At 34.1% G+C, this 21,478-nt stretch overlaps 4 protein-coding genes across 5 annotated transcripts; 2 read left to right on the forward strand and 2 right to left on the reverse strand.

Annotated features, from left to right (window-relative positions):
• Nucleotides 1–1,682: 1,682 nt before the first annotated feature.
• On the reverse strand, nucleotides 1,683–3,177 carry LOC111425743 (integrator complex subunit 15). The gene is made up of 2 exons (XM_023059972.2): nucleotides 2,882–3,177; nucleotides 1,683–2,827 (listed from the first exon to the last, which is right to left on the reverse strand). Exons 1-2 carry the CDS (start codon nucleotides 2,958–2,960, stop codon nucleotides 1,785–1,787), a joined length of 1,122 nt encoding a protein of 373 aa, XP_022915740.2. The 5' UTR covers nucleotides 2,961–3,177; the 3' UTR covers nucleotides 1,683–1,784.
• Nucleotides 3,034–9,174, forward strand: LOC111425744 (E3 ubiquitin-protein ligase rnf146-like). Its single transcript, XM_023059974.2, has 4 exons — nucleotides 3,034–3,218; nucleotides 3,277–3,522; nucleotides 4,042–4,233; nucleotides 8,778–9,174. Exons 1-4 carry the CDS (start codon nucleotides 3,152–3,154, stop codon nucleotides 9,074–9,076), a joined length of 804 nt encoding a protein of 267 aa, XP_022915742.2. The 5' UTR covers nucleotides 3,034–3,151; the 3' UTR covers nucleotides 9,077–9,174.
• Nucleotides 9,175–12,318: 3,144 nt separating this feature from the next.
• LOC111425755 (N-alpha-acetyltransferase 60) lies at nucleotides 12,319–17,505 on the reverse strand. 2 transcript variants are annotated; one of them, XM_023059986.2, is made up of 5 exons: nucleotides 17,346–17,505; nucleotides 17,044–17,235; nucleotides 16,650–16,961; nucleotides 12,944–13,054; nucleotides 12,319–12,841 (listed from the first exon to the last, which is right to left on the reverse strand). In XM_023059986.2, exons 1-5 carry the CDS (start codon nucleotides 17,360–17,362, stop codon nucleotides 12,679–12,681), a joined length of 795 nt encoding a protein of 264 aa, XP_022915754.1. In that variant the 5' UTR covers nucleotides 17,363–17,505; the 3' UTR covers nucleotides 12,319–12,678. The 2 variants fall into 2 exon arrangements, with proteins under 2 accessions (XP_022915754.1, XP_022915756.1); XM_023059988.2 differs by having other exon boundaries at nucleotides 16,650–16,958; nucleotides 17,346–17,457.
• A 450-nt stretch (nucleotides 17,506–17,955) lies between these two features.
• On the forward strand, nucleotides 17,956–18,851 carry LOC111425756 (ribosomal RNA-processing protein 7 homolog A). Its single transcript, XM_023059989.2, has 2 exons — nucleotides 17,956–18,048; nucleotides 18,108–18,851. The coding sequence occupies exons 1-2, from the start codon at nucleotides 18,033–18,035 to the stop codon at nucleotides 18,812–18,814; spliced, it is 723 nt and encodes a 240-aa protein (XP_022915757.1). The 5' UTR covers nucleotides 17,956–18,032; the 3' UTR covers nucleotides 18,815–18,851.
• The last annotated feature ends 2,627 nt before the right edge of the window (nucleotides 18,852–21,478 follow it).

The raw sequence follows: 21,478 nt of genomic DNA on the forward strand, positions 1-21,478 counted from the left end.
ACCCAACAAATACTTTTGATGCGAACTACTCCATGTGGAAGCTAAATAAATCCATTAATCAATCAAAATAATGTTGATCATAATGCAACATGGTGAATGGAACATAAAGCGATAAAAACAAAAACCTTATGTTTGCAAATGGTCTAAGTACAGTCTTTCAAGCTCATACGCGACAAATCTCTGTGGGCGAAGAGAAACAGATCATAGATATCCCTCATCACATGTGCTCGCTGTTAAGTAATTTTAAAAAGACAGATCTTACTGGTACAATCTCAAGTCTGAAAGCTATTAAGGTTTTCGGATTCGACCTTATTACCTTTTTTTATGATCACCATAAATGATATCAAAACCTGGTAAAAGCCACAGCGAAGTTACATCTGATCGTCCTACATTATTACCGTTCCTTAGTAACATGTTTGAAAGAATGCTTGTGATCAAAATTATCCTCCCAGAAGTCTTCCTCAAAGTGCTCTTTCCATCGGTCTAATCGGTTCTTGTACTGTGGTTAAAAGTGTCCGTTTTTACTCTTAATTTATTTATTTATTACATATTCAGGATGCATACAGGGAGAATATCTTCAACAAAACATCCTTTTTTTTAGTTTTTTTAAATTTAGAAAGTTGAGGATAATGTTTCCAAATAAATGTAATTTTTTGGGATTTGTCATAATTTAGGTAAAGTTTGTTGAGGCGACAGTAGTCGTGCAGGTGGTCAAGATCCTCCTGTCCGACTGCCCTGAGGCACACCGGATGTGATTGGTTTGTAACCAGATACCAAGCTACCAATCCTGACCGCCTGACTTCTGTTAGATAAATAGGACATAATCCAGTGAACAAGACCATCTGGAATATCAAAGGAAAACAGTTTCTGTACAAGAATAGTATGATCGATTTCGTCGAAGACTTTGGAGTAGTCGGTATAGATTGCGTCAATCTGAGTATTCTCGTTTAAAGCAGAATGAATAAAGTAAGACAACAGATTAAACTCCACTGACCGCCTAGACTGGAAAACATGTTGTTCATTGTTTATAGAGTGAGAAATAGAGGAACTAAGATAATCGTGGATAATTTTTTCAAAGTCCTTGGGGTAGCTGAATGGATAGAAATAGGACGATAATTGGAAACAGTGGCTCTTTTAAGAATAAAGTTGGAATACCATCTGGACTAGAGCTAGAAGACCGGTCAAAATGCAACAGAACATTATGAATTGCATTAGCGGAAAACCACGGCAAAAATCCGTAGCCATGGGCAACCACTGAGCTGTCGATTGTCCCATCTACAAAAATAGAAGAGAAGTAATCCGAGAAAGCACAACAGATCGCAGGACACGAGTCAACTATGGTTCCATCAAAGAAAGTCATTGAGGCTGGCATGCTGGATGAGGAACCCTTTTTGATATGAACAAACGACCATATCTTCCTTAGTTTCCCCAACACATCTGCTTGAATAGAACTCATATAAGCTCTGTAATCAGCAGCTATCAATTTCTTAGATCTTTTTTTTTCACCTTTTGTAAAATTAGGTATAGCTTTTCCTTAATAATTGGGCGATTCATGTGCTTTGACGTGCCCCCTTGATTGCGAAATCCTGGATGACAGTGTTTTACTTAACAATGAGGTTGTGTTTAATTTATACTCTTTGTATATGATACAATATACAATAACTACTTATTATTAAACACGATTTTTGACACACATAGAACGTTTTTTATTAAAAAATCTTTACAAAAAATACTAAACTTAACACATATTTACAAAAAAGAAATCAATAATCATTTCTTTAATGTCACTTATTAACCTGATGGCTACAAATAACAATACTTAAAATTTTATGTTGGGGTAATTGACACAATTGACTAATTAAATCCCCAATATTCCCATAAACACACTTAACAGATAAAGCAACTTGTACAGCTTGAGCATATCTATCCAAAGCTAAAATTAACATTTCGTTTAAATCAAAAATTATCGTATCGGTATCATCTTTTTTCCGCCTTGTTTTAATATCCATTGTAAATCTACACAAATATCCCACAGAAGTGGTTAAGTGTTTAGCTGAAACAGCTCGTGGTGGACTAACAATTGGAATTTCTAATAAACTGTTTAATAAAGCTAGATGTAATCGAGAATAAAGGTTAGAATTTTGATTAAAAATCGGTGCTAAAATACACCATTTTAATAAACCAGCTATCGGGGTTGTTGTTTCCATTGCAATTGCACCCGGGGGTAAAACTGATGGATTTTGTTGAGCTGCTATACACAATTTATAATTTCCCTCAATCCAATTAGTTACAGCATTTAATAAACTTTCAGGAGGGAAATTAATCGTACCTTTTATATCAGTGAAATAAATCTCAGAAATTGCTGTTAAAAAGTTTGCCACAAACTGCGGGGCGCAATTAGATAATAAATTTAATCTTTGCGCACCATTTGGAACTAAAACAAAATAATCCCTAATTACTGACTCTGCTAATTTATTACAATTAATGGAAGTATTTCCTAATTGTTGCATCCAAGCACTCGCCGAAACCAAAACTGGTTCAGAAGGCATTCCTATAGCTATAGAAATTAATCTACTCAAAATTACAGATCTTAATGCAAACGTAGTTCCACTAAAAATTGATAGAAAAACCGTATTTCGATGTGATTCCGTTTGTATTCCATTGAAATAATCAAAAAGAACTTCGATTAATTGAAGCTCTTTTAATGGATTTAATGGGGCTATTTTATTCCCTCTTTTATCTACCTCGCAAAACACGAATTCCGATATTAAATCTAATGCTAAATCCATTTGTTTTAAACTTGGCACTTTTCCGCATATTAACTGACCTAAAAAAGTGAGGTTAGAATTTATTGTTTTATTTATGTTTCAGGAGGAATTACCTATTTTATTGAGTGCTTCTTGAGTACATTGTGGAAAATCCATTTTTCGAAGTGAAGATTTTATCTCTTGGCCACTCATTATTAATTAAATAAATTAAATTAAATATAAGAAAACAAATTGAGATTTTTGACATTAAGTTTGACATGAAGACGATTTAAGCGCCATCTACATCAAATGAAAATGTTCAAGATGTCAATTCGTTATAACTTTTTTCATCAAAAATAATAAATTTATTGAATATCTTATTTAAATTCGTTTTGTTGTGAATCATGGCAGAAGCTTCTTCATCAACAACAGTGGAAAACACCAAAGAAGTATTGGAAAATAAAGAAAAAGGTAACCTAATTTTTGATTAGGAATGACTTGATAAGTTAATGAGAAAAATCTTCAACAGGTGATGGTTTAGAATGTGCTGTATGTTTACAAATTTGTGTCCATCCTGCTCAATTACCTTGCGGCCACATATTTTGCTTTTTGTGTATAAAAGGTATTGCAAACCAAAGTAAAAAATGTGCTATGTGCCGACAAGAAATTCCAAGAGATTTTATCGAACATCCTACTTTAGTTAATGATGAACCCATAGTAGATGCAACCGAAAATTTTGATGGAAATTACCAATGGTTTTATGAAGGAAGAAATGGTAAGTTAGCTAAAACAGTAGATTAATAAACAATTAGTTAACACATTCGCTGCCACCAAGAGGCTGGGGGCAGTATATGTGTTAAGAAAATTATGCTTTTAACTAGATGATGATTGAAGGTTGGTGGATGTATGATAGTAGAACTAATGAAGATATTGAGGAAGCTTTGCAATTAAATCTAGAAAGAATTGAAATTTTAATTTGTGGAGCACTATATGTGATTGATTTAGAGAACAAAGTACAATATGCTAAATATAGACCAGGAAGAAAAAGAAATATTAAAAGAGATTTAGTTAAAAATACTTCTTATAAAGGCGTTGCAGGTCTTAAATAACTTTTATGGTTGAAATGTATTATTATGTAAACACTTGATATTATTTATTACTACAATAAAAAAGCTTTTAATTCATTATTAACTTTTATTGTTTCAAAATTTCGGTTTAAATCAAAATTTAAATAAATAAAGTAATATCAAACTTAATTTATTTAATTAGCAATTTAAATAATACTTTTTCTTAGGTTGGTGGCAATATGATGAAAGAACCAGTAAAGAACTTGAATCTTGTTATAAATCTGGAGAAAGAATATGCGAATTATTAATAGCCGGATTTTTATATGTTGCTGATATGGAATCTATGTTACAAATAAGAAGAAATGATCCGTCGAGAAGACGAAGAATTAAAAGAGATTTGGCATCAATTCGCAAAAAAGGTAAATTTGTTTTGCCTCTATATATTTTTTTAGCTTTATTTGTTTAATAATAATATTTTTTGTGTGCACTTAATACTGCAGGGTTAACCATTTCCAACATCAGTATTGTAGTTAAGATTTGTAATATTTTGTTGGGAGCAATCTCTCCATTCTACTTATTTTCTTTATGTTTTTCTCACTATCATTCATGTGTTATTATCAGTTCTTGTGTTTGCTATTATTTCCCTTAGGTGATTTTTACAGTTTACCAGATTATTTATTTTTCATTCGTTGTTTTTTTAGTGTTTTTTTCTACTTCACATGGTTCTTCTTCTTCCTCTACCCCTTTCCTGGAATCCTCTTTTGGGAATACCTTAAATTTTTCCTCTGGGAATATGAGTAATGTGGATGAGGCGGATTCTTACATGGGAATACCTCCAACTAATCTTTTTTGTGGATTTGCGAGCCATATTTCTGTATCTCATATTAATGCCCAGAGTCTTTATGCTCATTTTGATGACTTCTTATATACTTTTGAGTCAAACATATTTGATGTAATCTTGGTTAGTGAAACTTGGTTTAGGCCTTCATTGCCCTCTTCCATGTTTTTCTTACCAGGTTATTGTTTACTAAGAAATAATCGTGAATATTCCCGGGGTGATGGGGTTTGGATTTTTATCAGGAATCATTTTCAAACTGATGGATTTCAAAACGAAATGGAATTCTTATTGATTGAGGTTAAGTGTCGTTGTGATAGGTTGCTACTGGGCGTGTTCTGCTGTTCCCCAGGAGTGAATTATTTGGACCATTTTGAAGACCTCCTGGAGAGGCATGGTGTTAATTATGATACTATTCTGTTAATGGGGATTTTAACACATGTATTCTGAAAAATGATACGCGTAGTGAAAAGTTTTGATTTATTATTCTGTTCAGATAAAATTTTAACACATGGTCAATTACCTGCTGAACAGTTTTCTTGTCATGATCTGATTTATTGTGCTGTTCAAGTTCGGCAGCTTGTCTTTTCTAATCGCATGTTCACTTACCGTGATTTTAGGCACATCGATTATGAACACCTCAAATCTAATGCGTTACTGATTGATTAGCAGCCATTGTATTGTATGCGTGACATTGACTCAAAAGTTAGTTACTTTAATGACAAAATTACATGTTTGTATAATAAACATGCCCCGCTTAAGCAGAGAAAACTAAAGCATTTCCGTGCCCCCTGGCTAAATGATGAGATTAGAGACCTTATGCTATTAATCGAATACTAACTATGAAAGGTATCGTGTACAGCGTAACCGCTGTAATCATAGATGTAACACTGCGAAGAAAGCATATTTTTACCAGAAACTGACTGGAATTACTCCTAAGACGTTTTGGAAAACTTTAAGGTCTCTTGGTGTCATTGATTCCGCTCCTACACAAGCTGTCAATTCTTTAGCGAGCCATTTCGCTAAACCACTAGTAACTCTTAATACTGCTTCCAAAATCACCTTAATTCAAGCTATTGAGGCATCTAATCTTATTTCTTCTAGCTTTTCGCTCACTATGACTGATGAGGACGAGGTGTACAAGGCAGTTACTTATTCTAGTTCTAACAGCGCCGGTGCAGACGGTATTAGCTTGAAACAGATTTTACCAATTCTTCATATTATTATGTCTCCGTTAACTCATATCTATAACTTTTCCATTGAAATCCTATCCGTCCATGTGGAAGCTTGCGCATGTTGTGCCTATTCCTAAGTTAAAAACTCCAGTTTCCCCTTGTGACTTTCGTCCTATATCAATTCTCTCTATTTTGTCAAAGGCTTTTGAGCGTTTTGTGTATAATCAAGTATTTAATTATCTTGAGGAGCGTCGTATAATCAATAATTTACGGTCTGGTTTTCGGCCAGGTCACAATACTACAACTGCACTGATCAAGATTACTGATGATATAAGATACGCTTGTGATAACCGACGTTTGACCTTGTTAGTTCTGCTTGATTTCAGTAAAGCCTTTGATTCAGTCGATCATGATATTCTCCTTGCAATTCTCTCATCTATCGGTTTTTCTCCTATTTCTTTATTATAGTTCCGATTCTACCTTTCCCATCGCCTCTTATGTGTTCGCATTGACACAGGCTCTTCGTTCACTCACGAACTGCTTTGTGGGGTGCCCCAAGGAAGTGTTTTAGGTCCCATACTTTTCTCTATTTTTATCAATTTTCTATTTAATATTCTTTATTTTTACAAAAGTAATTTCTTCTAGTTATCATTTATACGCAGACCCAGTAAACAAGAAACCTCTGTGAAACATTTCAATTTTAACGTACAGTGAATTAAATGAAACATCTTAGAACTACGTTTCATATACGTGACAGATACGATTTTTACGAAACGTATCTAAAGATATGTATCAAATACATTTCAGTAGAAATATTTATGAAATATCATTAAAATATGTAGCAGAAACATTTCATTTGAAACATTTCGCTACAAATGTGTCTGAAACATGTCTGGACTATCTTCAGCACCGCCTGTGAACGTATGTACAAACATTAATGAATGTTTGTAAACAGAACTAACCTGAGGTAACATTCCTTCACGGTTTAATTGACAGTTCAAAAGAAAACTTCACGCTATGATTGGCATTACTAATTACTAAAGAAAACTTCACGCTATAATTAATGTTTGTAAACAAACTAACCTTACGTAACATTCCTTCACGGTTTAATTGGCATTTCAAAAGAAAACTTCACGCTATGATTGGCATTACTAATTACTAAAGAAAACTTCACGCTATAATTAATGTTTGTAAACAGAACTAACCTTATCTAACATTCCTTCACGGTTTAATTGGCATTTCAAAAGAAAACTTCACGCTATAATTAATGTTTGTAAACAAAACTAACCTTACTTAACATTCCTTCACGGTGTAATTGGCATTTCAAAAGAAAACTTCACGCTATAATTGGCATTACTAATTACTAAAGAAAACTTCACGCTATAATTAATGTTTGTAAACAAAACTAACCTTACTTAACATTCCTTCACGGTGTAATTGGCATTTCAAAAGAAAACTTCACGCTATAATTAATGTTTGTAAACAAAACTAACCTTACGTAACATTCCTTCACGGTTTAATTGGCATTTCAAAAGAAAACTTCACGCTATGATTGGCATTACTAATTACTAAAGAAAACTTCACGCTATAATTAATGTTTGTAAACAGAACTAACCTTACCTAACATTCCTTCACGCTATAATTGATATTACAAAAGAAAACTTCACGCTATAATTGCCATTACAAATTGCCAAAGAAAACTTCATGGTATAATTAATGTTTGTAAACAAAACTAACCTTACCTAACATTCCTTCACGGTTTAATTGGTATTTCAAAAGAAAACTTCACGCTATAATTAATGTTTGTAAACAAAACTAACCTTACTTAACATTCCTTCACGGTGTAATTGGCATTTCAAAAGAAAACTTCACGCTATGATTGGCATTACTAATTACTAAAGAAAACTTCACGCTGTAATTAATGTTTGTAAACAGAACTAACCTTACGTAACATTCCTTCGATGTTCTCCAGATTTACACCAGTACAACCGTTAGTGAATTACCTTTGGCTGTGGAGCGTCTAAATCGTGACCTTGCTAAAGTGCATGACTGGTCTAAGCTTTTTGGGTTAAAGCTAAATGCTACTAAAACTCAAGCAATTGTGTTTGGTACAAATTCTCTTTTAAATAGATTACCCGCTTTTACTAATTCACAACTTATCCTCAATGGCGTCGTCATAGAATTTTCGGATGTGGTGAAAAATCTTTGTTGGGTTGGGTTGGTTCTTCGTTTTATTTGTCGTAATATGTGCTACACCTTAATTTTTCCTCATTTAGATTATGCTGATACAGTCTGCACCGATTTATCGATTACACTGTAAAAAGTTGCAAAGATTACAGAACAATTGTGTTCGTTTCATATTTGATCTGGATCGCTATTGCTACATCTTTCCATATCGTAATAATTTAAAATTGTTAACATGTGAGAACCGACGATTCTTTCATGTATTATTAAATTTGTATAAAATTCTTCATAATCAAACCCTTAGATATTTGTTTAACAATTTCAGCCCACCAATACTTATCATAAGTCTTTTACATTGCAAGCGATTTCACTCTGGAACAATCTTCCTGCTGTCATTCGCAATGCTCCTAGCCTTCCATCTTTTAAAGTATCTCTTGCTCACCTATTGTTCTCTCGTCAAGTCTCGTCACACTGAACTTTTTTGTAAATGTTTGTCTGTTCTAAAATACTTTGCATGTTCACGTTACTGTAAATTCGTTTCTTCTTGTCAATGTTCCCTTTCCTTTCCTCTTTGGATTCTTATAATGCCACATTGAATATTATTATTTAAGTTTATTAATTTTCTTTTATCAATTGGATCTTTTGGAAGATTGATTCATTTGTCTAATAATTATGTAATAATATTGATTGTGTTTCCATTTTTTTTTGTAAATCTATTTAGTAATTATTTATGGTAATAAATATATATGTTATGTTATATTTTTTTTAGGCGTAGCTGGTTTAAGGACGGAATCAGATTTAACTCCATCGACAACAAGCGACCCAGAAATAACTTACAACACCGAAGTAACACGTCCACATAGCCCCACAGAGGGGAGAACAGACGGTTTAACACCAACAACACCTTCAAATACACCTCAAAGTCCTACAAGTGGACGAGAATCCCCTCAAAATGACGATTTGGAAGTTACAATTGATAGAATTCAAAATTTGAGATTAAACGCTGATGAGAGGTTACATCAAAGGCATTTTAATAGACCAAGAAGGAGTAACGAACATTCAAATTAATTGAAAGTACTTAAAGATTATCTTTTTAATAGGAATTTAATTGAATGGATTAAATCAGGATTTCCCAACCTTTTTTTCGTCGATTTTCCCCGGATTATAAATAATATCATACAAAAAACGATATTTATTTATTCTAATTTTATGTTTACAAAATCAAATTTAAAACTCTTTGTATCCTTGTTCTGTGGGCACTGTCAGTATTCGATCCATACAAAACATCACCAAGATTGCTCCACCTCTCAACTTGCAAAATATGAGAGAAAGATTGCAACCAGTAGCAGGTGATGCAAAGTATCGAACGTTTTAGAGAATTCAAGAAGAACAAGGATAGTGGCCAGTCCATTGTTAATTCCATGAAATACATTATCAGTGACATGACCCAACCCAAGAGAGTCGTCGTGCAAATGAACCCAGAATGGAAGCCCAATTGAAAAGCAGGAAGTAGTTAGGCGAATAAGAAGCCACAGAAATGTTTTTACTGGCCAAAAACTAGTTTATTGAAATTGCTGTGTGACAAGGCGCATTATCGTGATGCAACACCCAGTTGTCTTGATGTTTGGTCTCACATGTATGACCGTTTTTCGAAATTTTTCAAGAAACTCTGGTAAAAGTGTTGATTGACCGTTTCACCTTGAAGCACAAACTGTTTATGGAAAAACAAATCAGCATGCATTTCAGATCTTCGACTTGCTCATTCTTGCTTTTTTGGGCCTTGGAGAGGTTGAAGTATGCCACTCACCCTTTGGTGGTTGGTGTCTGGGTCGTACTCAAATACCCAAAAGTAATGACATGTTCCACAAAACGGGAATCATATTTAGTCATCATATTCCTTCCTAATGTCCTTTTGATCTTGTGAAAGGTGTTTTTTGAAACCATTTTTGCACATATTTTTCTCATCCCCAATTCATTGGTTAAAATCTGATAAACGGTGGTGTGAGTCAAATTCAACTCTTCCACGATCATTCTGACTGTCAACCAACGATCTCATCAAAGATCCCGGATTCTGTTGACATATTCTTCGGTTTTTTAAGATGAAGGCTTTCCGCTTCGTGGTTCATCTTTAATTGACTTTTTTCCTTCTAAAAATGCTTTAATTACATAATATATTTCCCATTTTACAGTAATCTATTTAAATACTTTGTAGATGTTTTATTTACAATTACAACTTCCAAAAAAAAAGTTATATAACAAAATAAATATGGCATAACAGAAACTAGTCATTGTTCACGATAGCGTCCATCTTTTTTTATCTGAAAGGTCTTTCTATCTCTATATCTGAAGAGGAAAAAAATAAAATGTCGAAAATTTAATAAACTGTTCAAAATTGAAGAAAAGATCTGTTTTTAACCTAAAAAATTTAACGATGATTTACGAAGAATGTGGTTTAATATCAAGGACAGTAGAAACTAACAGGATTGCTACATCCATTGTTGCCCATTACGTGTTGGTTGCCCGCACTTTACGTCACACTATTTGCCACGCCCAGTTAACTGTCATTGAGTTCTATGCGTTTGCTGTGTGTTTATAGAGGTTACATGATAGACGTATGTCAATGCAAGATTTACTTTTGAAGTTAATATGAATACGTCTACGATATACTATATAACCTCTAAAAATATACAGCAAAACGCATAGAACACAGTAACAGCTGACTGGGCGTGGAAAATGGTATGACGTAGAGTGCGGGAACGTTGTTACAACAATGGATGTAGCAGTCAACAAAAAGGTTTGTCATATTTTTAAATCTTACCACTGTCACGGACTAATCACCTTCTTTTGTACTATGCTTTTATGCTAAGGCTATGGCGTTGTTGTCTTGATATGCACAACTGATACATATTGGCAAACTTTTGAGCGTGTTATCCGATTTTAATGTTTAAATCGTTCATTATTTTTAGTATACCTCCATAATCATGTTAAATGATCTGATGTTGCAAAAATGGCAGTTTTCATATATTCGAGAGAGTTTTGATCTCGTCGTATAGCCAACTCTCACTTTTTGTAACAGGATAGTCGCTGCCATTAGGATTTAAATCCACAAGTGCTCTGTATGTTTTGGAGTCACCATCACCAACATAATTCAAATATTTCACTCCGTACTTTTCGATAGATGTCGCAAACATTTCTTTTATCGCATCGAATCCATTTTCCTTGCTGAACCTGAGTGATTCGCGGAACATTCTTTTTCATGTTTTTCACACCACTCTTCGTATGCGTTAGTATCTTCTTTACTTTTCCAAAAAACACACCTTTGACAATACGCGCTATTTACAACGAGATCAACTATTTTGATATTAACGTGAAGAAAACACAATTAATGATACAGAAGAGGGCAAATCCCGAAACCCCACTCATAGCAACGCTGGATGATGTCAGCGTGGTGGACTGTCTCACCATACCGCTGCCAGGATGAAAGAGGGAAGACACAAAAAAACGATAAATAGCTGAATACAGGAAAAGAGACCATTCGGAACACCGACGAAAAGATTACGTGGATGGGAGTGCGGAATTGGAAGAGAATGGCTCTGGATAGGAAGGAATAGAGAGGCAGATTGAAGGAGGCCAAGGTACGATTTGAGCTGAATCATTTAATGATGTTCAAACTAATTTTTCTTTCAAAAATGGAAACGTATCAACCCCCTTAACATCATACCCGCCTGGTTGGGAAATCCTGGATTAAATTGTTAGATGGGTGCTAAGAAAAAAGAAACGTACGGATTTGTATAAACAAATTTTATTTTTTTAATTATATCGCATTTTTTCTCTTGTTAAAGTCCGCAATAGACAATAATAAAAAGGTTTAACAACCGTTTCTTTAAAATCATTTTTTGCTTTTTTATCGTTGTATAATAGCCAAGAACTATTACTTAAACGTTTTTTTCCAAACCGTTTTTTTTTTAATTTATCTTATCTAATTTTTGTATAAATTTTATAAACAATGTATACTTTAGTTGTTTAAAAAAACGTACCAATTTACAGGATGTTTTATTAAAATTAAATGAGGTTATCTTTGTTTTTCATTCATAAATCACCCTGTATACAGTGTGAGTCATAAAAATGTAGAAATAAATTATCTTTTAAAATGTACATTTATGTTGCTCCTTTTGTATTTTCAATAACATTACATTTCTATGAATCATTCTGTATTTAATATTCTCTAATTTATGGTTTATCCATGTTTTAATAGTATTGAACACTGTTTATTTTTCTTGCAAAATAAAATTCAAAAAATTCCTTATAAAATAAATAGAACAATATAATATATTAACAAATTCTCTCCTATTATATACACGCAAACAAAATATTAGAAAAAAACTAAAAAAAAATCATAAAATCTAAATCTTAGAGGTACATTTGGCATTATTTGTAACAAAAAGAAAAACTAAACTAAAAAAATCTACGAATATAAGAAATTACGCAGAAAGAATTTTAACAGCCACAAAAATTTAATTTCCTTTACTCTCACATTCTTTTGATCTCATTTATTATTCCAAATTAAACTAACCAACAACTCTTTTATCATTTCTTTAGTTTCACGATTTGTGTTAAAAGTGACTTATTATTTACAAGTCCCACTTAGGCCTCATTTCTCCTCACTTTCCCTATTGTTCAATGTGTTGTTCAATTGATTGTTGTTGTATGTGATGTTCCTGATCCGTTTGACTCGTCCAAATCCAACCTAATGCTTTCGAAACGTTCCCGACAAGCCACGGAAACAGACCTCCTCCTCGAAACAATGTCACACAAACATATTTTATATAATCAGTACAGAAAAATTAAGGAAAAACAACAACAATTTGAGATAAATTTTTTTTACGTTGATGTTTTTTTTATATTACATTATTTTGTGAATTAAAAAAAGGATATTATAAAGTTCTTGGTGGATGTCCCCCATTTATATACAAAACATACGTAAATCCGTCTTTACAACGTCCTTTAATTGCGTAATAATAAGGTAAAAATGAGTGAAGCTGAAATCTAAAAAAACAGAAATTAACATATCCTCAGTTTAAATAAATGGAGATTATACTCTATTTTTTTTAATTCGGAGGAGTGTTTTCAAATTGAAGCGCCAAAAAGAAGGGTTTCTATTGGTCAGTTTTAAACAAAAATTACACTAGATGTTGCCTAGAAATATTCGGGTTTAGCCGCACGTCTCTTAGTATGGCCAAACCTGAATGATTCTAAGTCTTGGGTTAGTTATAGTGATTGTACTTGTGTAAAACAAGTGATAAACACAGATACAGTATATAGAAAACTAAACACGGTTTCCAAAAAAACTAAAACTGGTTACAGAAGACAGATACTGCGTACAGAAGCTTAATTATTGCTTGAGATAGTACAGAAACTGTTTGCAGAAGATTAAATATTATTGGCAGAAGACAGATACCACATATGGATAACTAAACACTGGTTTTAGAAGACTAAAAACTAATTGCAGAAGACAGATACTGCTTATAGAAGCCTAGATATAGCTTGAAATAATGTAGAAACTGCTTGCAAAAGATTAATTATTCTTGGAAAAATGTAGATACTTCCTATAGAAGGCTAAATACTGCTTGAAATAGTCTAAATACTGCTTGCAGAAGATTAAATATTATTGGAACAAAGCGATACTGAAAAAAAAAACTTAAATTCTGCTTGAAATGGACCAGAAACTGATTCTGCCTTCAGATTCAATACTGCTACAGAAAAGTAGGTATTGTTGAAAATAATCAAACAATATTTGAAAGAGAATAATCACTATTTTCAGAACGCTAGCAGCGTTTACAACCATCTAATATACAGGACTTCCATTATCTTCATTAATTTTCACAACTTTAGTAGGAAGCTTAGGAACCGCTAAAACCTGGATTATATTATCAATTCATGTTGATCATACACGATCATCTTAACATGCAAGAATTCCTACAAGTTTATGTAAGTTAATTCTAGTGCAAAACTAGAACACTAGACCGAGAACTAGAAACATTCGGATTTAGCCGCACGTCTCTCAAGACGGCTAAACCCGAATAATAAAACAAGTGATAAACACAGATACAGCATATAGAAAACTAAACACTGTTTGCAAAAAACCAAAAACTGGTTACAGAATACAGATACTGCCTACAGAAGCCTAATTATTGGTTGAAATGGTATAGAAACTGTTTGCAGAACATTAAATATTGTTGGCAGAAGACAGATACCACATATGGACAACTAAACACTGGTTTTAGAAGACTAAAAACTAATTGCAGAAGACAGATACTGCTTATAGAAGCCTAGATATAGCTTAAAATAGTGTAGAAATTGCTTGCAGAAGGTTAATTATTGTTAGAAAAAGGTAGATACTTCCTATAGAAAGCTAAATACTGCTTGGAATAGTCTAAATACTGCTTGCAGAAGATTAAATATTATTGGAACAAGGCGATACCGAAAAAAAATGTTAAATTCTGCTTGAAATGGACTAGAAACTGATTCTGCCTTCAGGTTCAATGCTGCTATAGAAAAGTAGGTATTGTTGAAAATAATCAAACAATATTTGAAATTGATTAAATTATCCATTAGCAAGCTTTGTTTAAGTCAATTTAAATAAAAACAAATTTTTATTTGAAAGACTGAATAATCACTATTTTCAGAAAACTAGCAGCGTTTACAACCATCTAATATACAGGACTTCCATTATCTTCATTAATTTTCACAGCTTTAGTAGGAAGCTTAGGAACCGCTAAAACCTGGATTATCAATACATGTTGATGATACACGATCATCTTAACATGCAAGAATTCCTACAAGTTTATGTAAGTTAGTTCTAGTGCAAAACTAGAACTAACACTAGACCTAGAACTAGAAACATTCGGGTTTAGCCGCACGTCTCTCAAGACGGCAAAACCCGAATGGTTCTAGTTCTAGGTCTTGTGTAAGTTATAGTGATAGTGCTAGTGTAAAACTAGAACTAACACTAGACCGAGAACTAGAAACATTCCTAACCCGCAAAACGGGCTAAACCCGATACTATAATATGCAATAATAAAAATATGCAACATAGTGATATTTTATGCTAACTAGCGCTACCTACTAGACATCTTAAGAGGAGGTACAGCTAAACGGAATGTTTCTAGTTCTAGATCTAGTGCTAGTATTAGTCTAGTTTTATTTGTTATTCAGCGCTAGATTATTGTATATTTTTATTCAGCTATAACAGACACTGCCTTCCCTGTATTAATCCATTATACAGAGTGTACAAAAAGTATGGAATAATGGTTCTACAGCCTAAACTTCAACTTATATTAAAAAAAGATTTAAATAAAAGTTACTTGAAACAATTTTCCGCCTATCTTAGCATAGAAATAAAATAAAAATCTTGACGGCAGTCTGAGTTACTGTATATTTTAAGGTTTTTGGATTCCTTTTGACAAGGTGTTGCAAAATGCCATAAGGTTTTAATGCTTTAAACTGCATAGTTTTCGAGATATTGAAACTTTTATTTAAAAAGATTTGACGTAGCGACAACCAAATTATGGCGTCATTATGGAATAGACAACCTAAGCCTTGACGTCACAGAGGTGGGCGGAGCTGATACCGACTACAAACAATTTCGTTGCTAAGATAAATCTCCAAAAACTGTCATTTGAACTTTTATTTAAAACTTTTTTTAATATAAGTTGAAGTTTAGCCTGTAGAACCATTATTCCATACTTTTTGTACAATCTGTAAAGAGGTTTTAGTGTAATGTCAAGTTATATTGACATGTTGCATTTTATGTGGGACAAAGTAAGTAGGTACGCCCCAAGGTTTATATATAAAAGGTTGTCTAGGTTTGTACGCAACCATACTGCGCATTGCGTCACATGTGGAAAATAATACCGCCAAGCAATTCAAATTAAACAAAGGCATGGAGCACCACATGGCCATGAGGTTGCATGCGCAATCAGTGATCGCTTACGTCACGAAACACTTCTGCTCTTGCCCCTCGCCCAGAGACTAAAATCAAAGTATTGCAGCATAGGAACTTAGACAACCTTTAATATATAAACCTTGGGTACGTCCAAGGTCCGTAAAGCGCATTGTTCCAGGTTGGCCAGTGACAGCAGAACGTGTTTTGAAGGAAAAGGAGGGGGTGACGTCACGAGTTACGAAGCAGTGGGAGGTAGAGACTAAAACGAAGTAATTTATCTCAAATGTACTGCTTTTCCTAATTAAACACTTTGATTATGAAAGTTATTACTTTTCTTTTATTATTATTTAGTTATATAATTTATATACTTTAATAGAATACTTCTCTTAAAACGTCAGCGTGTGTAACACGTGACGTCACGAATAGGGCATGTCAGGGGGGGTTCACTTTTCATACGTTGAAATCCTTCATCTGGCCAACCTTGTAGAATACGCTTTAGGGACCTTGGGCCCTGGTTTTTATAATGTTTAAACAAATAAGTAATTAAATTCGTAACTATAGTTTACTTAAATCCTCTGATTTTAAAACTCCCGCCAGAAAAGAGCTTTGAAAAATTACACTATGTAAAGGTTACTTTTAATTTTTTTTACTCCCCCAAATTAAAAAATAGAGTATAGTAAGAGTTAAAACTCTTACTTTCTTGATTCATAAAACATAATGGCAGCTGTATTTGAGGTTAAAACATGAAGAAAAACAGCTTTAACCTTCTTTTTTTCAGGTGTAACCAAATACCGTAGAAATGAATCTAATAATAACGAAGCTATTCCGTTTCTTCTGTAATCTTTGGCAACGCCCAATGATAAAATATATCCAACGTGTGCATGTTCCGATAGTGATTTGGCTAAAATTCCCGTATCTTCGGGGTTTAAAGAGTCGTAAGGTTTGATTTCGGCGACGATCAAACCGATTATTCGGCGTTCATGAACTGCTGCTAAAGAAAAAAATCTACTACAAATTAAAACAATAAAAAAATTAAAATCAAATTAATTTGTATTTATAAAAAGAAAATTATAAAATAATTATTTCGTACCTATTACTTGATGTTATTTCTTCGTACCAATAATAAGGATATTCTATAGGAAACCAATCTTGACATAAAGCTCGCACTTCGTCTAAATCATTAGGGCATAAAAACCGAAGTTGTACGTCAGCTAAAGAGTAAAGGGGGACCTTCGCATCAACCAACAATTGACTCGTAAGTTCACATCCATTGTTCTGGTACCTTAAAATTAAGAGTAATAGGTTAATAAAAGAGGATAAAACTTCTTCCTTATAACAAGTATTTTTAAATTGTTACAAATTGATGGATCTTTTTGATCTACAGTTAATTACCAGTTTGGTCCAGCCATTAAGTGTTCACATCGATGTGTAGTCAGTATCTAAAGTGGAATTTTGTTTATTATGCATTTTGAAAGTCGCGAATGAAAGGTGAAGTAAATAAACAACGTGTCTTTTGTCATTTTTAGTTTTTAGTTGTCAAAATCTGATCATCGTTTGTTTTTGGTTTCTGTAATCGGACGTCCGATTTGCGCGAATCTCACGTCAAAGAAAACCTTTTCTTTTGTTGCGATTAAAAATTTTCCAATTACCCTAAACGATATTATTGTTGAAACTTAATAACAAAATTAAACGTGTTTTTTTAAAAGATTACGATCCTTGAAATAATCTCGATATTACAAAATTCACTATAATAGATAAGGATTTATTAATAATTTGAATTATCCCCACCACATAACTTATAACTTCACGCCGCTCTAAAATTTCAAATTGATTTGGACCTCGTAACAATTCTACTGTTCAATTTAACAGCCCAATTATAAACACAACCTATTTGTCGATGTAAATGTTTTGTTCGTTTCAGATTTCAACAATCTCTATAAATACTGAAACTAAAATATTTACTTAAATCGAGTTTTGAAAACATTCCTAGGGATTTTCGTTTCGTACATTTAAAATTATATACAACCAACTTCACGATTATTTTCTAATTGTCACGTGGAATTTTGAGGTTAATAAAAAATGGAAAATTATAAAAGTAAATCAATATCAATCAGTTAATTCATACCTCTAAGCTACTTAATTATCTTTTTTTAGTAATAACCTGTAAGTATTCGACGGACTCAGTGGCATCTCACGATTTATTCGTAAAAGAACACAAAGTACGGAATCATACCCCAGAAAAACCAGCAGGAAAAACATTATTTATTTTAAATGTACCACCATACGCAACCCCGCAATCATTTAAAGAAGCCTTTTCAACAATCGGGAAAGTAACATCAGTCCAATTTTATGACTCCCATGAAAATTTATCGCAACAAAGTGAAAAATTAGGTTTTAAAGTTGCGTTTGTTGTCTTTGAAAACTGGGCTGATTTAACTAAAGCTTTATCTTTAAAACAACTCCCACCACTAACAAACAAAAACGAATTGGGACTTTTAAGTTGGATACAGGAATATAACTCGAGTATTGTAAATCGGAAAAAATTGGAGGAAAAATGTAAAATGATCATTTCTAAGTACGATAAAGAACAGTTAAAAAGTGGAAAAAATAAACAGGTTGTTGACGATGAAGGATGGACTGTGGTTACAGGGAAGGGTAAAAAAGCTGGGGTTGCTCGAACGGAGAGTGGGCAAAATAAATTAAGCGAAAAGTTAAAAAGGAAAGGGGTTAAAGATTTCTATACGTTTCAAATTAAAGAGAAGAAAATGGAGAAAATTGTTGAGTTAAGGAAAAAAATGGAAGAGAATAAAAAACGACTTGAAGCTATTAGGAGTCAAAGGAAATTTAAACCTTTCAGTTGAATTGATGTTTGTGTTTTAATAAATTGATTTAAAATGATTTGTATTATTTATAACCAATAAAATAGTTGATGTGGTAAAGGTTACCTCAAAAACTTTATTTGCTTAGTTAACTTAAGGTCTTTATTAAAAATTATGTTTACTCAAAACATCAGCATCTTGTACCCGATAGAAAAGTGGTTCCCCTGACATTATTTTTGAAGGAATCTTGCCATAGATAACATAGTAATAAGATAAAAAGTTATTTTTTGGTTAAAATCGGAAAATTGCAAATACAGGTGTTTTGAAATAACGTTTAAAGTTATTCAATTCCGTAAAATTTTCTTACTGCACTTAATGTTGATCACTACAACTAGAAGCTTTCGGGTTTTGCCGCGCGTCTTTTAAGAAAAGGTTTGACGTTTCAGATGCCATGTTGCAACCTTCTTCAGAAACTGGTTCGAAGTGACGAAATCGAAAATCGGGAACAATATGTAAGTCGAAAAACTAATTAATTACAAGCTAATTATTAACTAATTGCGTCGTGTCCCGTGTGAGGGGGGAGGAGATCTTCGCGTTCACCACCATCTTCCATGTTCTGCTAAGCTCCCAGCCATCTTCTCTGCTGACGTTATTTCTTTGTCGATGGATCTCTATGGCTTCTCTTGTCAGTCTTTGGTAGTATCTGTTGTCCCTAGCCAGCACCTTTGTTTGATCGAAGTCTATTCGGTGTCCGTCTGCATGGCAATGTTCCGCAACCGCTAACTACTGGATCTTCTTCAATCTTTCATCTTTTAATGGAGTTAGTTTGTCCTTCACTATCGGAAGTGTGTTCCGAATTTTGCTGACCGTCCCGTACCGCACTACGATGTTGTTTTTCTTGAGGTGTCTGACAATTCGTTCCGCTACACCTGAAACATATTGAAGACAAATAAATCCAAGTGGTTTTGTACTTCTCGCGTCCTCCCTCTGCTTTCGCTGCTTGATGGCCCGGTTGATGTCCCTCGAAGTGTATCCGAAGTCGTAGTAACCTCTCACTTATTTTCTGTAAATCATTGAAGACGACTCCACCTCTCACTTTCCAATTGTATGTCTGGAGAAGACTGGGATAAAATAGACAGACTAACACTGGAGAAGGCTGATCGTGAATTCCAGAAGACCCGTGATACGCACATCAAGAAGTTTGAATCCCTGGCACGGCGGCTACAAAAGAAGAAAAGTAATAGTTTACCAGTAGAAACAATCGTCATCAACAGATCGAGTGTCCTACTAACAAAAGACGAAACCACTGTGCTTGCCAAAGGATTGAACTATGCAATCGCCCCGAAGAAGATCCGAAAAGAGGAAATCATCTGCGAAGTGGAAGCGGCTGTTCGAGGGATGCCCGCACTAAAAGCCGAAGAGATCCGACAATAAGTTGCGAGAGTACTGAAGTCAGCAAAACCACCGAAATCCAACTTGACTGCTGGTGAAAAGAAGGCACCCCGATCTATTAAAGAAAAGTCATAAATCGACGTGTAACAAGCAGACAAGGGGAATATGACGACAAAATGATAAACCTACTGGACTCAGCCACTTACAGGAAGATCAAGAAGGACTCCCCAGACAAAATCGTAAGGAAAATGAAGGACCTGATAAAATCCACAGGAAATCCAGCAGAACAGCAGAAAGGTTTGTTTGTGCAGGCACCGGTACCACCAAGAATTTATGGACTACCAAAGATTCATAAGCCAGACATCCCTCTCCACCCTATCGTCAATGCCACTCCCCAACATACCATAGTTGGCTAAATATCTTGCAAAGATTCTGTCTCCTTTTACAGGGAACACGGAATCATATGTCAGGGATTCTACACGTTTTGTGGAATCGGTAAAAGGTATAAAGCTGGATGATTTTGGTAAGTTTCGATGTAGAGTCTCTTTTTACCAGGGTATCAGTTAAGGATGCTGTAGATAGTCTCCGCCAGAAGCTCATTCTGGGGGGATTACCAGAATACGTGCCAGATCTAGTCGAGTACTGTTTATCGTCGACGTATTTCAGCTGGAAAGGAGAATTTTACGAACAGTTCGAAGGGGCAGCCATGGGATCTCCAGTTATAGCCAATTTCTACATGGAATTATTCGAAGAAGACGCTTTGAAGAAGAGCCAGTGGAAACCAAAACTATGACTCCGATATGTGGATGACACGTTGGCAACATGGTCAAAAACGGCTCCCAGAGTTCTTGGATCACTTGAACTCTCAACATCCTATGATTAAGTTTACCATGAAAACAGAAACTGCCGAAAAACTACCTTTCCTAGATGTGTTGGTCACCAGGACGACAAATGGAGATATAGATCTTGGTGTATATCGGAAGAAGACTCATACCAACAGGTATCTGCAGGCATCATCACATCATCATGCCCAACAGGAGTGGTCCGCGGTCCGTACTTCATTTCAGCGAGCAGCGAGAATATGTGAAGGAGATAACTTGAAGAAGGAGCAACACTTTTTACGAGGCGTGCTGAAGAAGAACGGATACACTTCGATGGACATCAACTGGGCCATCAAGCATAGAAAGCAGAGGGAGGACGCGGTTAGTACAAAACCACTTGGATTTATTTGTCTTCCCTATGCCAAGGACAAACCAACTCCATTAAAAGGAGCGGGAGTCTACTATCGTGTAGTTGTGGGAAGGTTTACGTTGG

The sequence above is a fragment of the Onthophagus taurus genome, chromosome 1 (assembly GCF_036711975.1).
Source record: "Onthophagus taurus isolate NC chromosome 1, IU_Otau_3.0, whole genome shotgun sequence".
Lineage (NCBI taxonomy): Eukaryota > Metazoa > Arthropoda > Insecta > Coleoptera > Scarabaeidae > Onthophagus > Onthophagus taurus.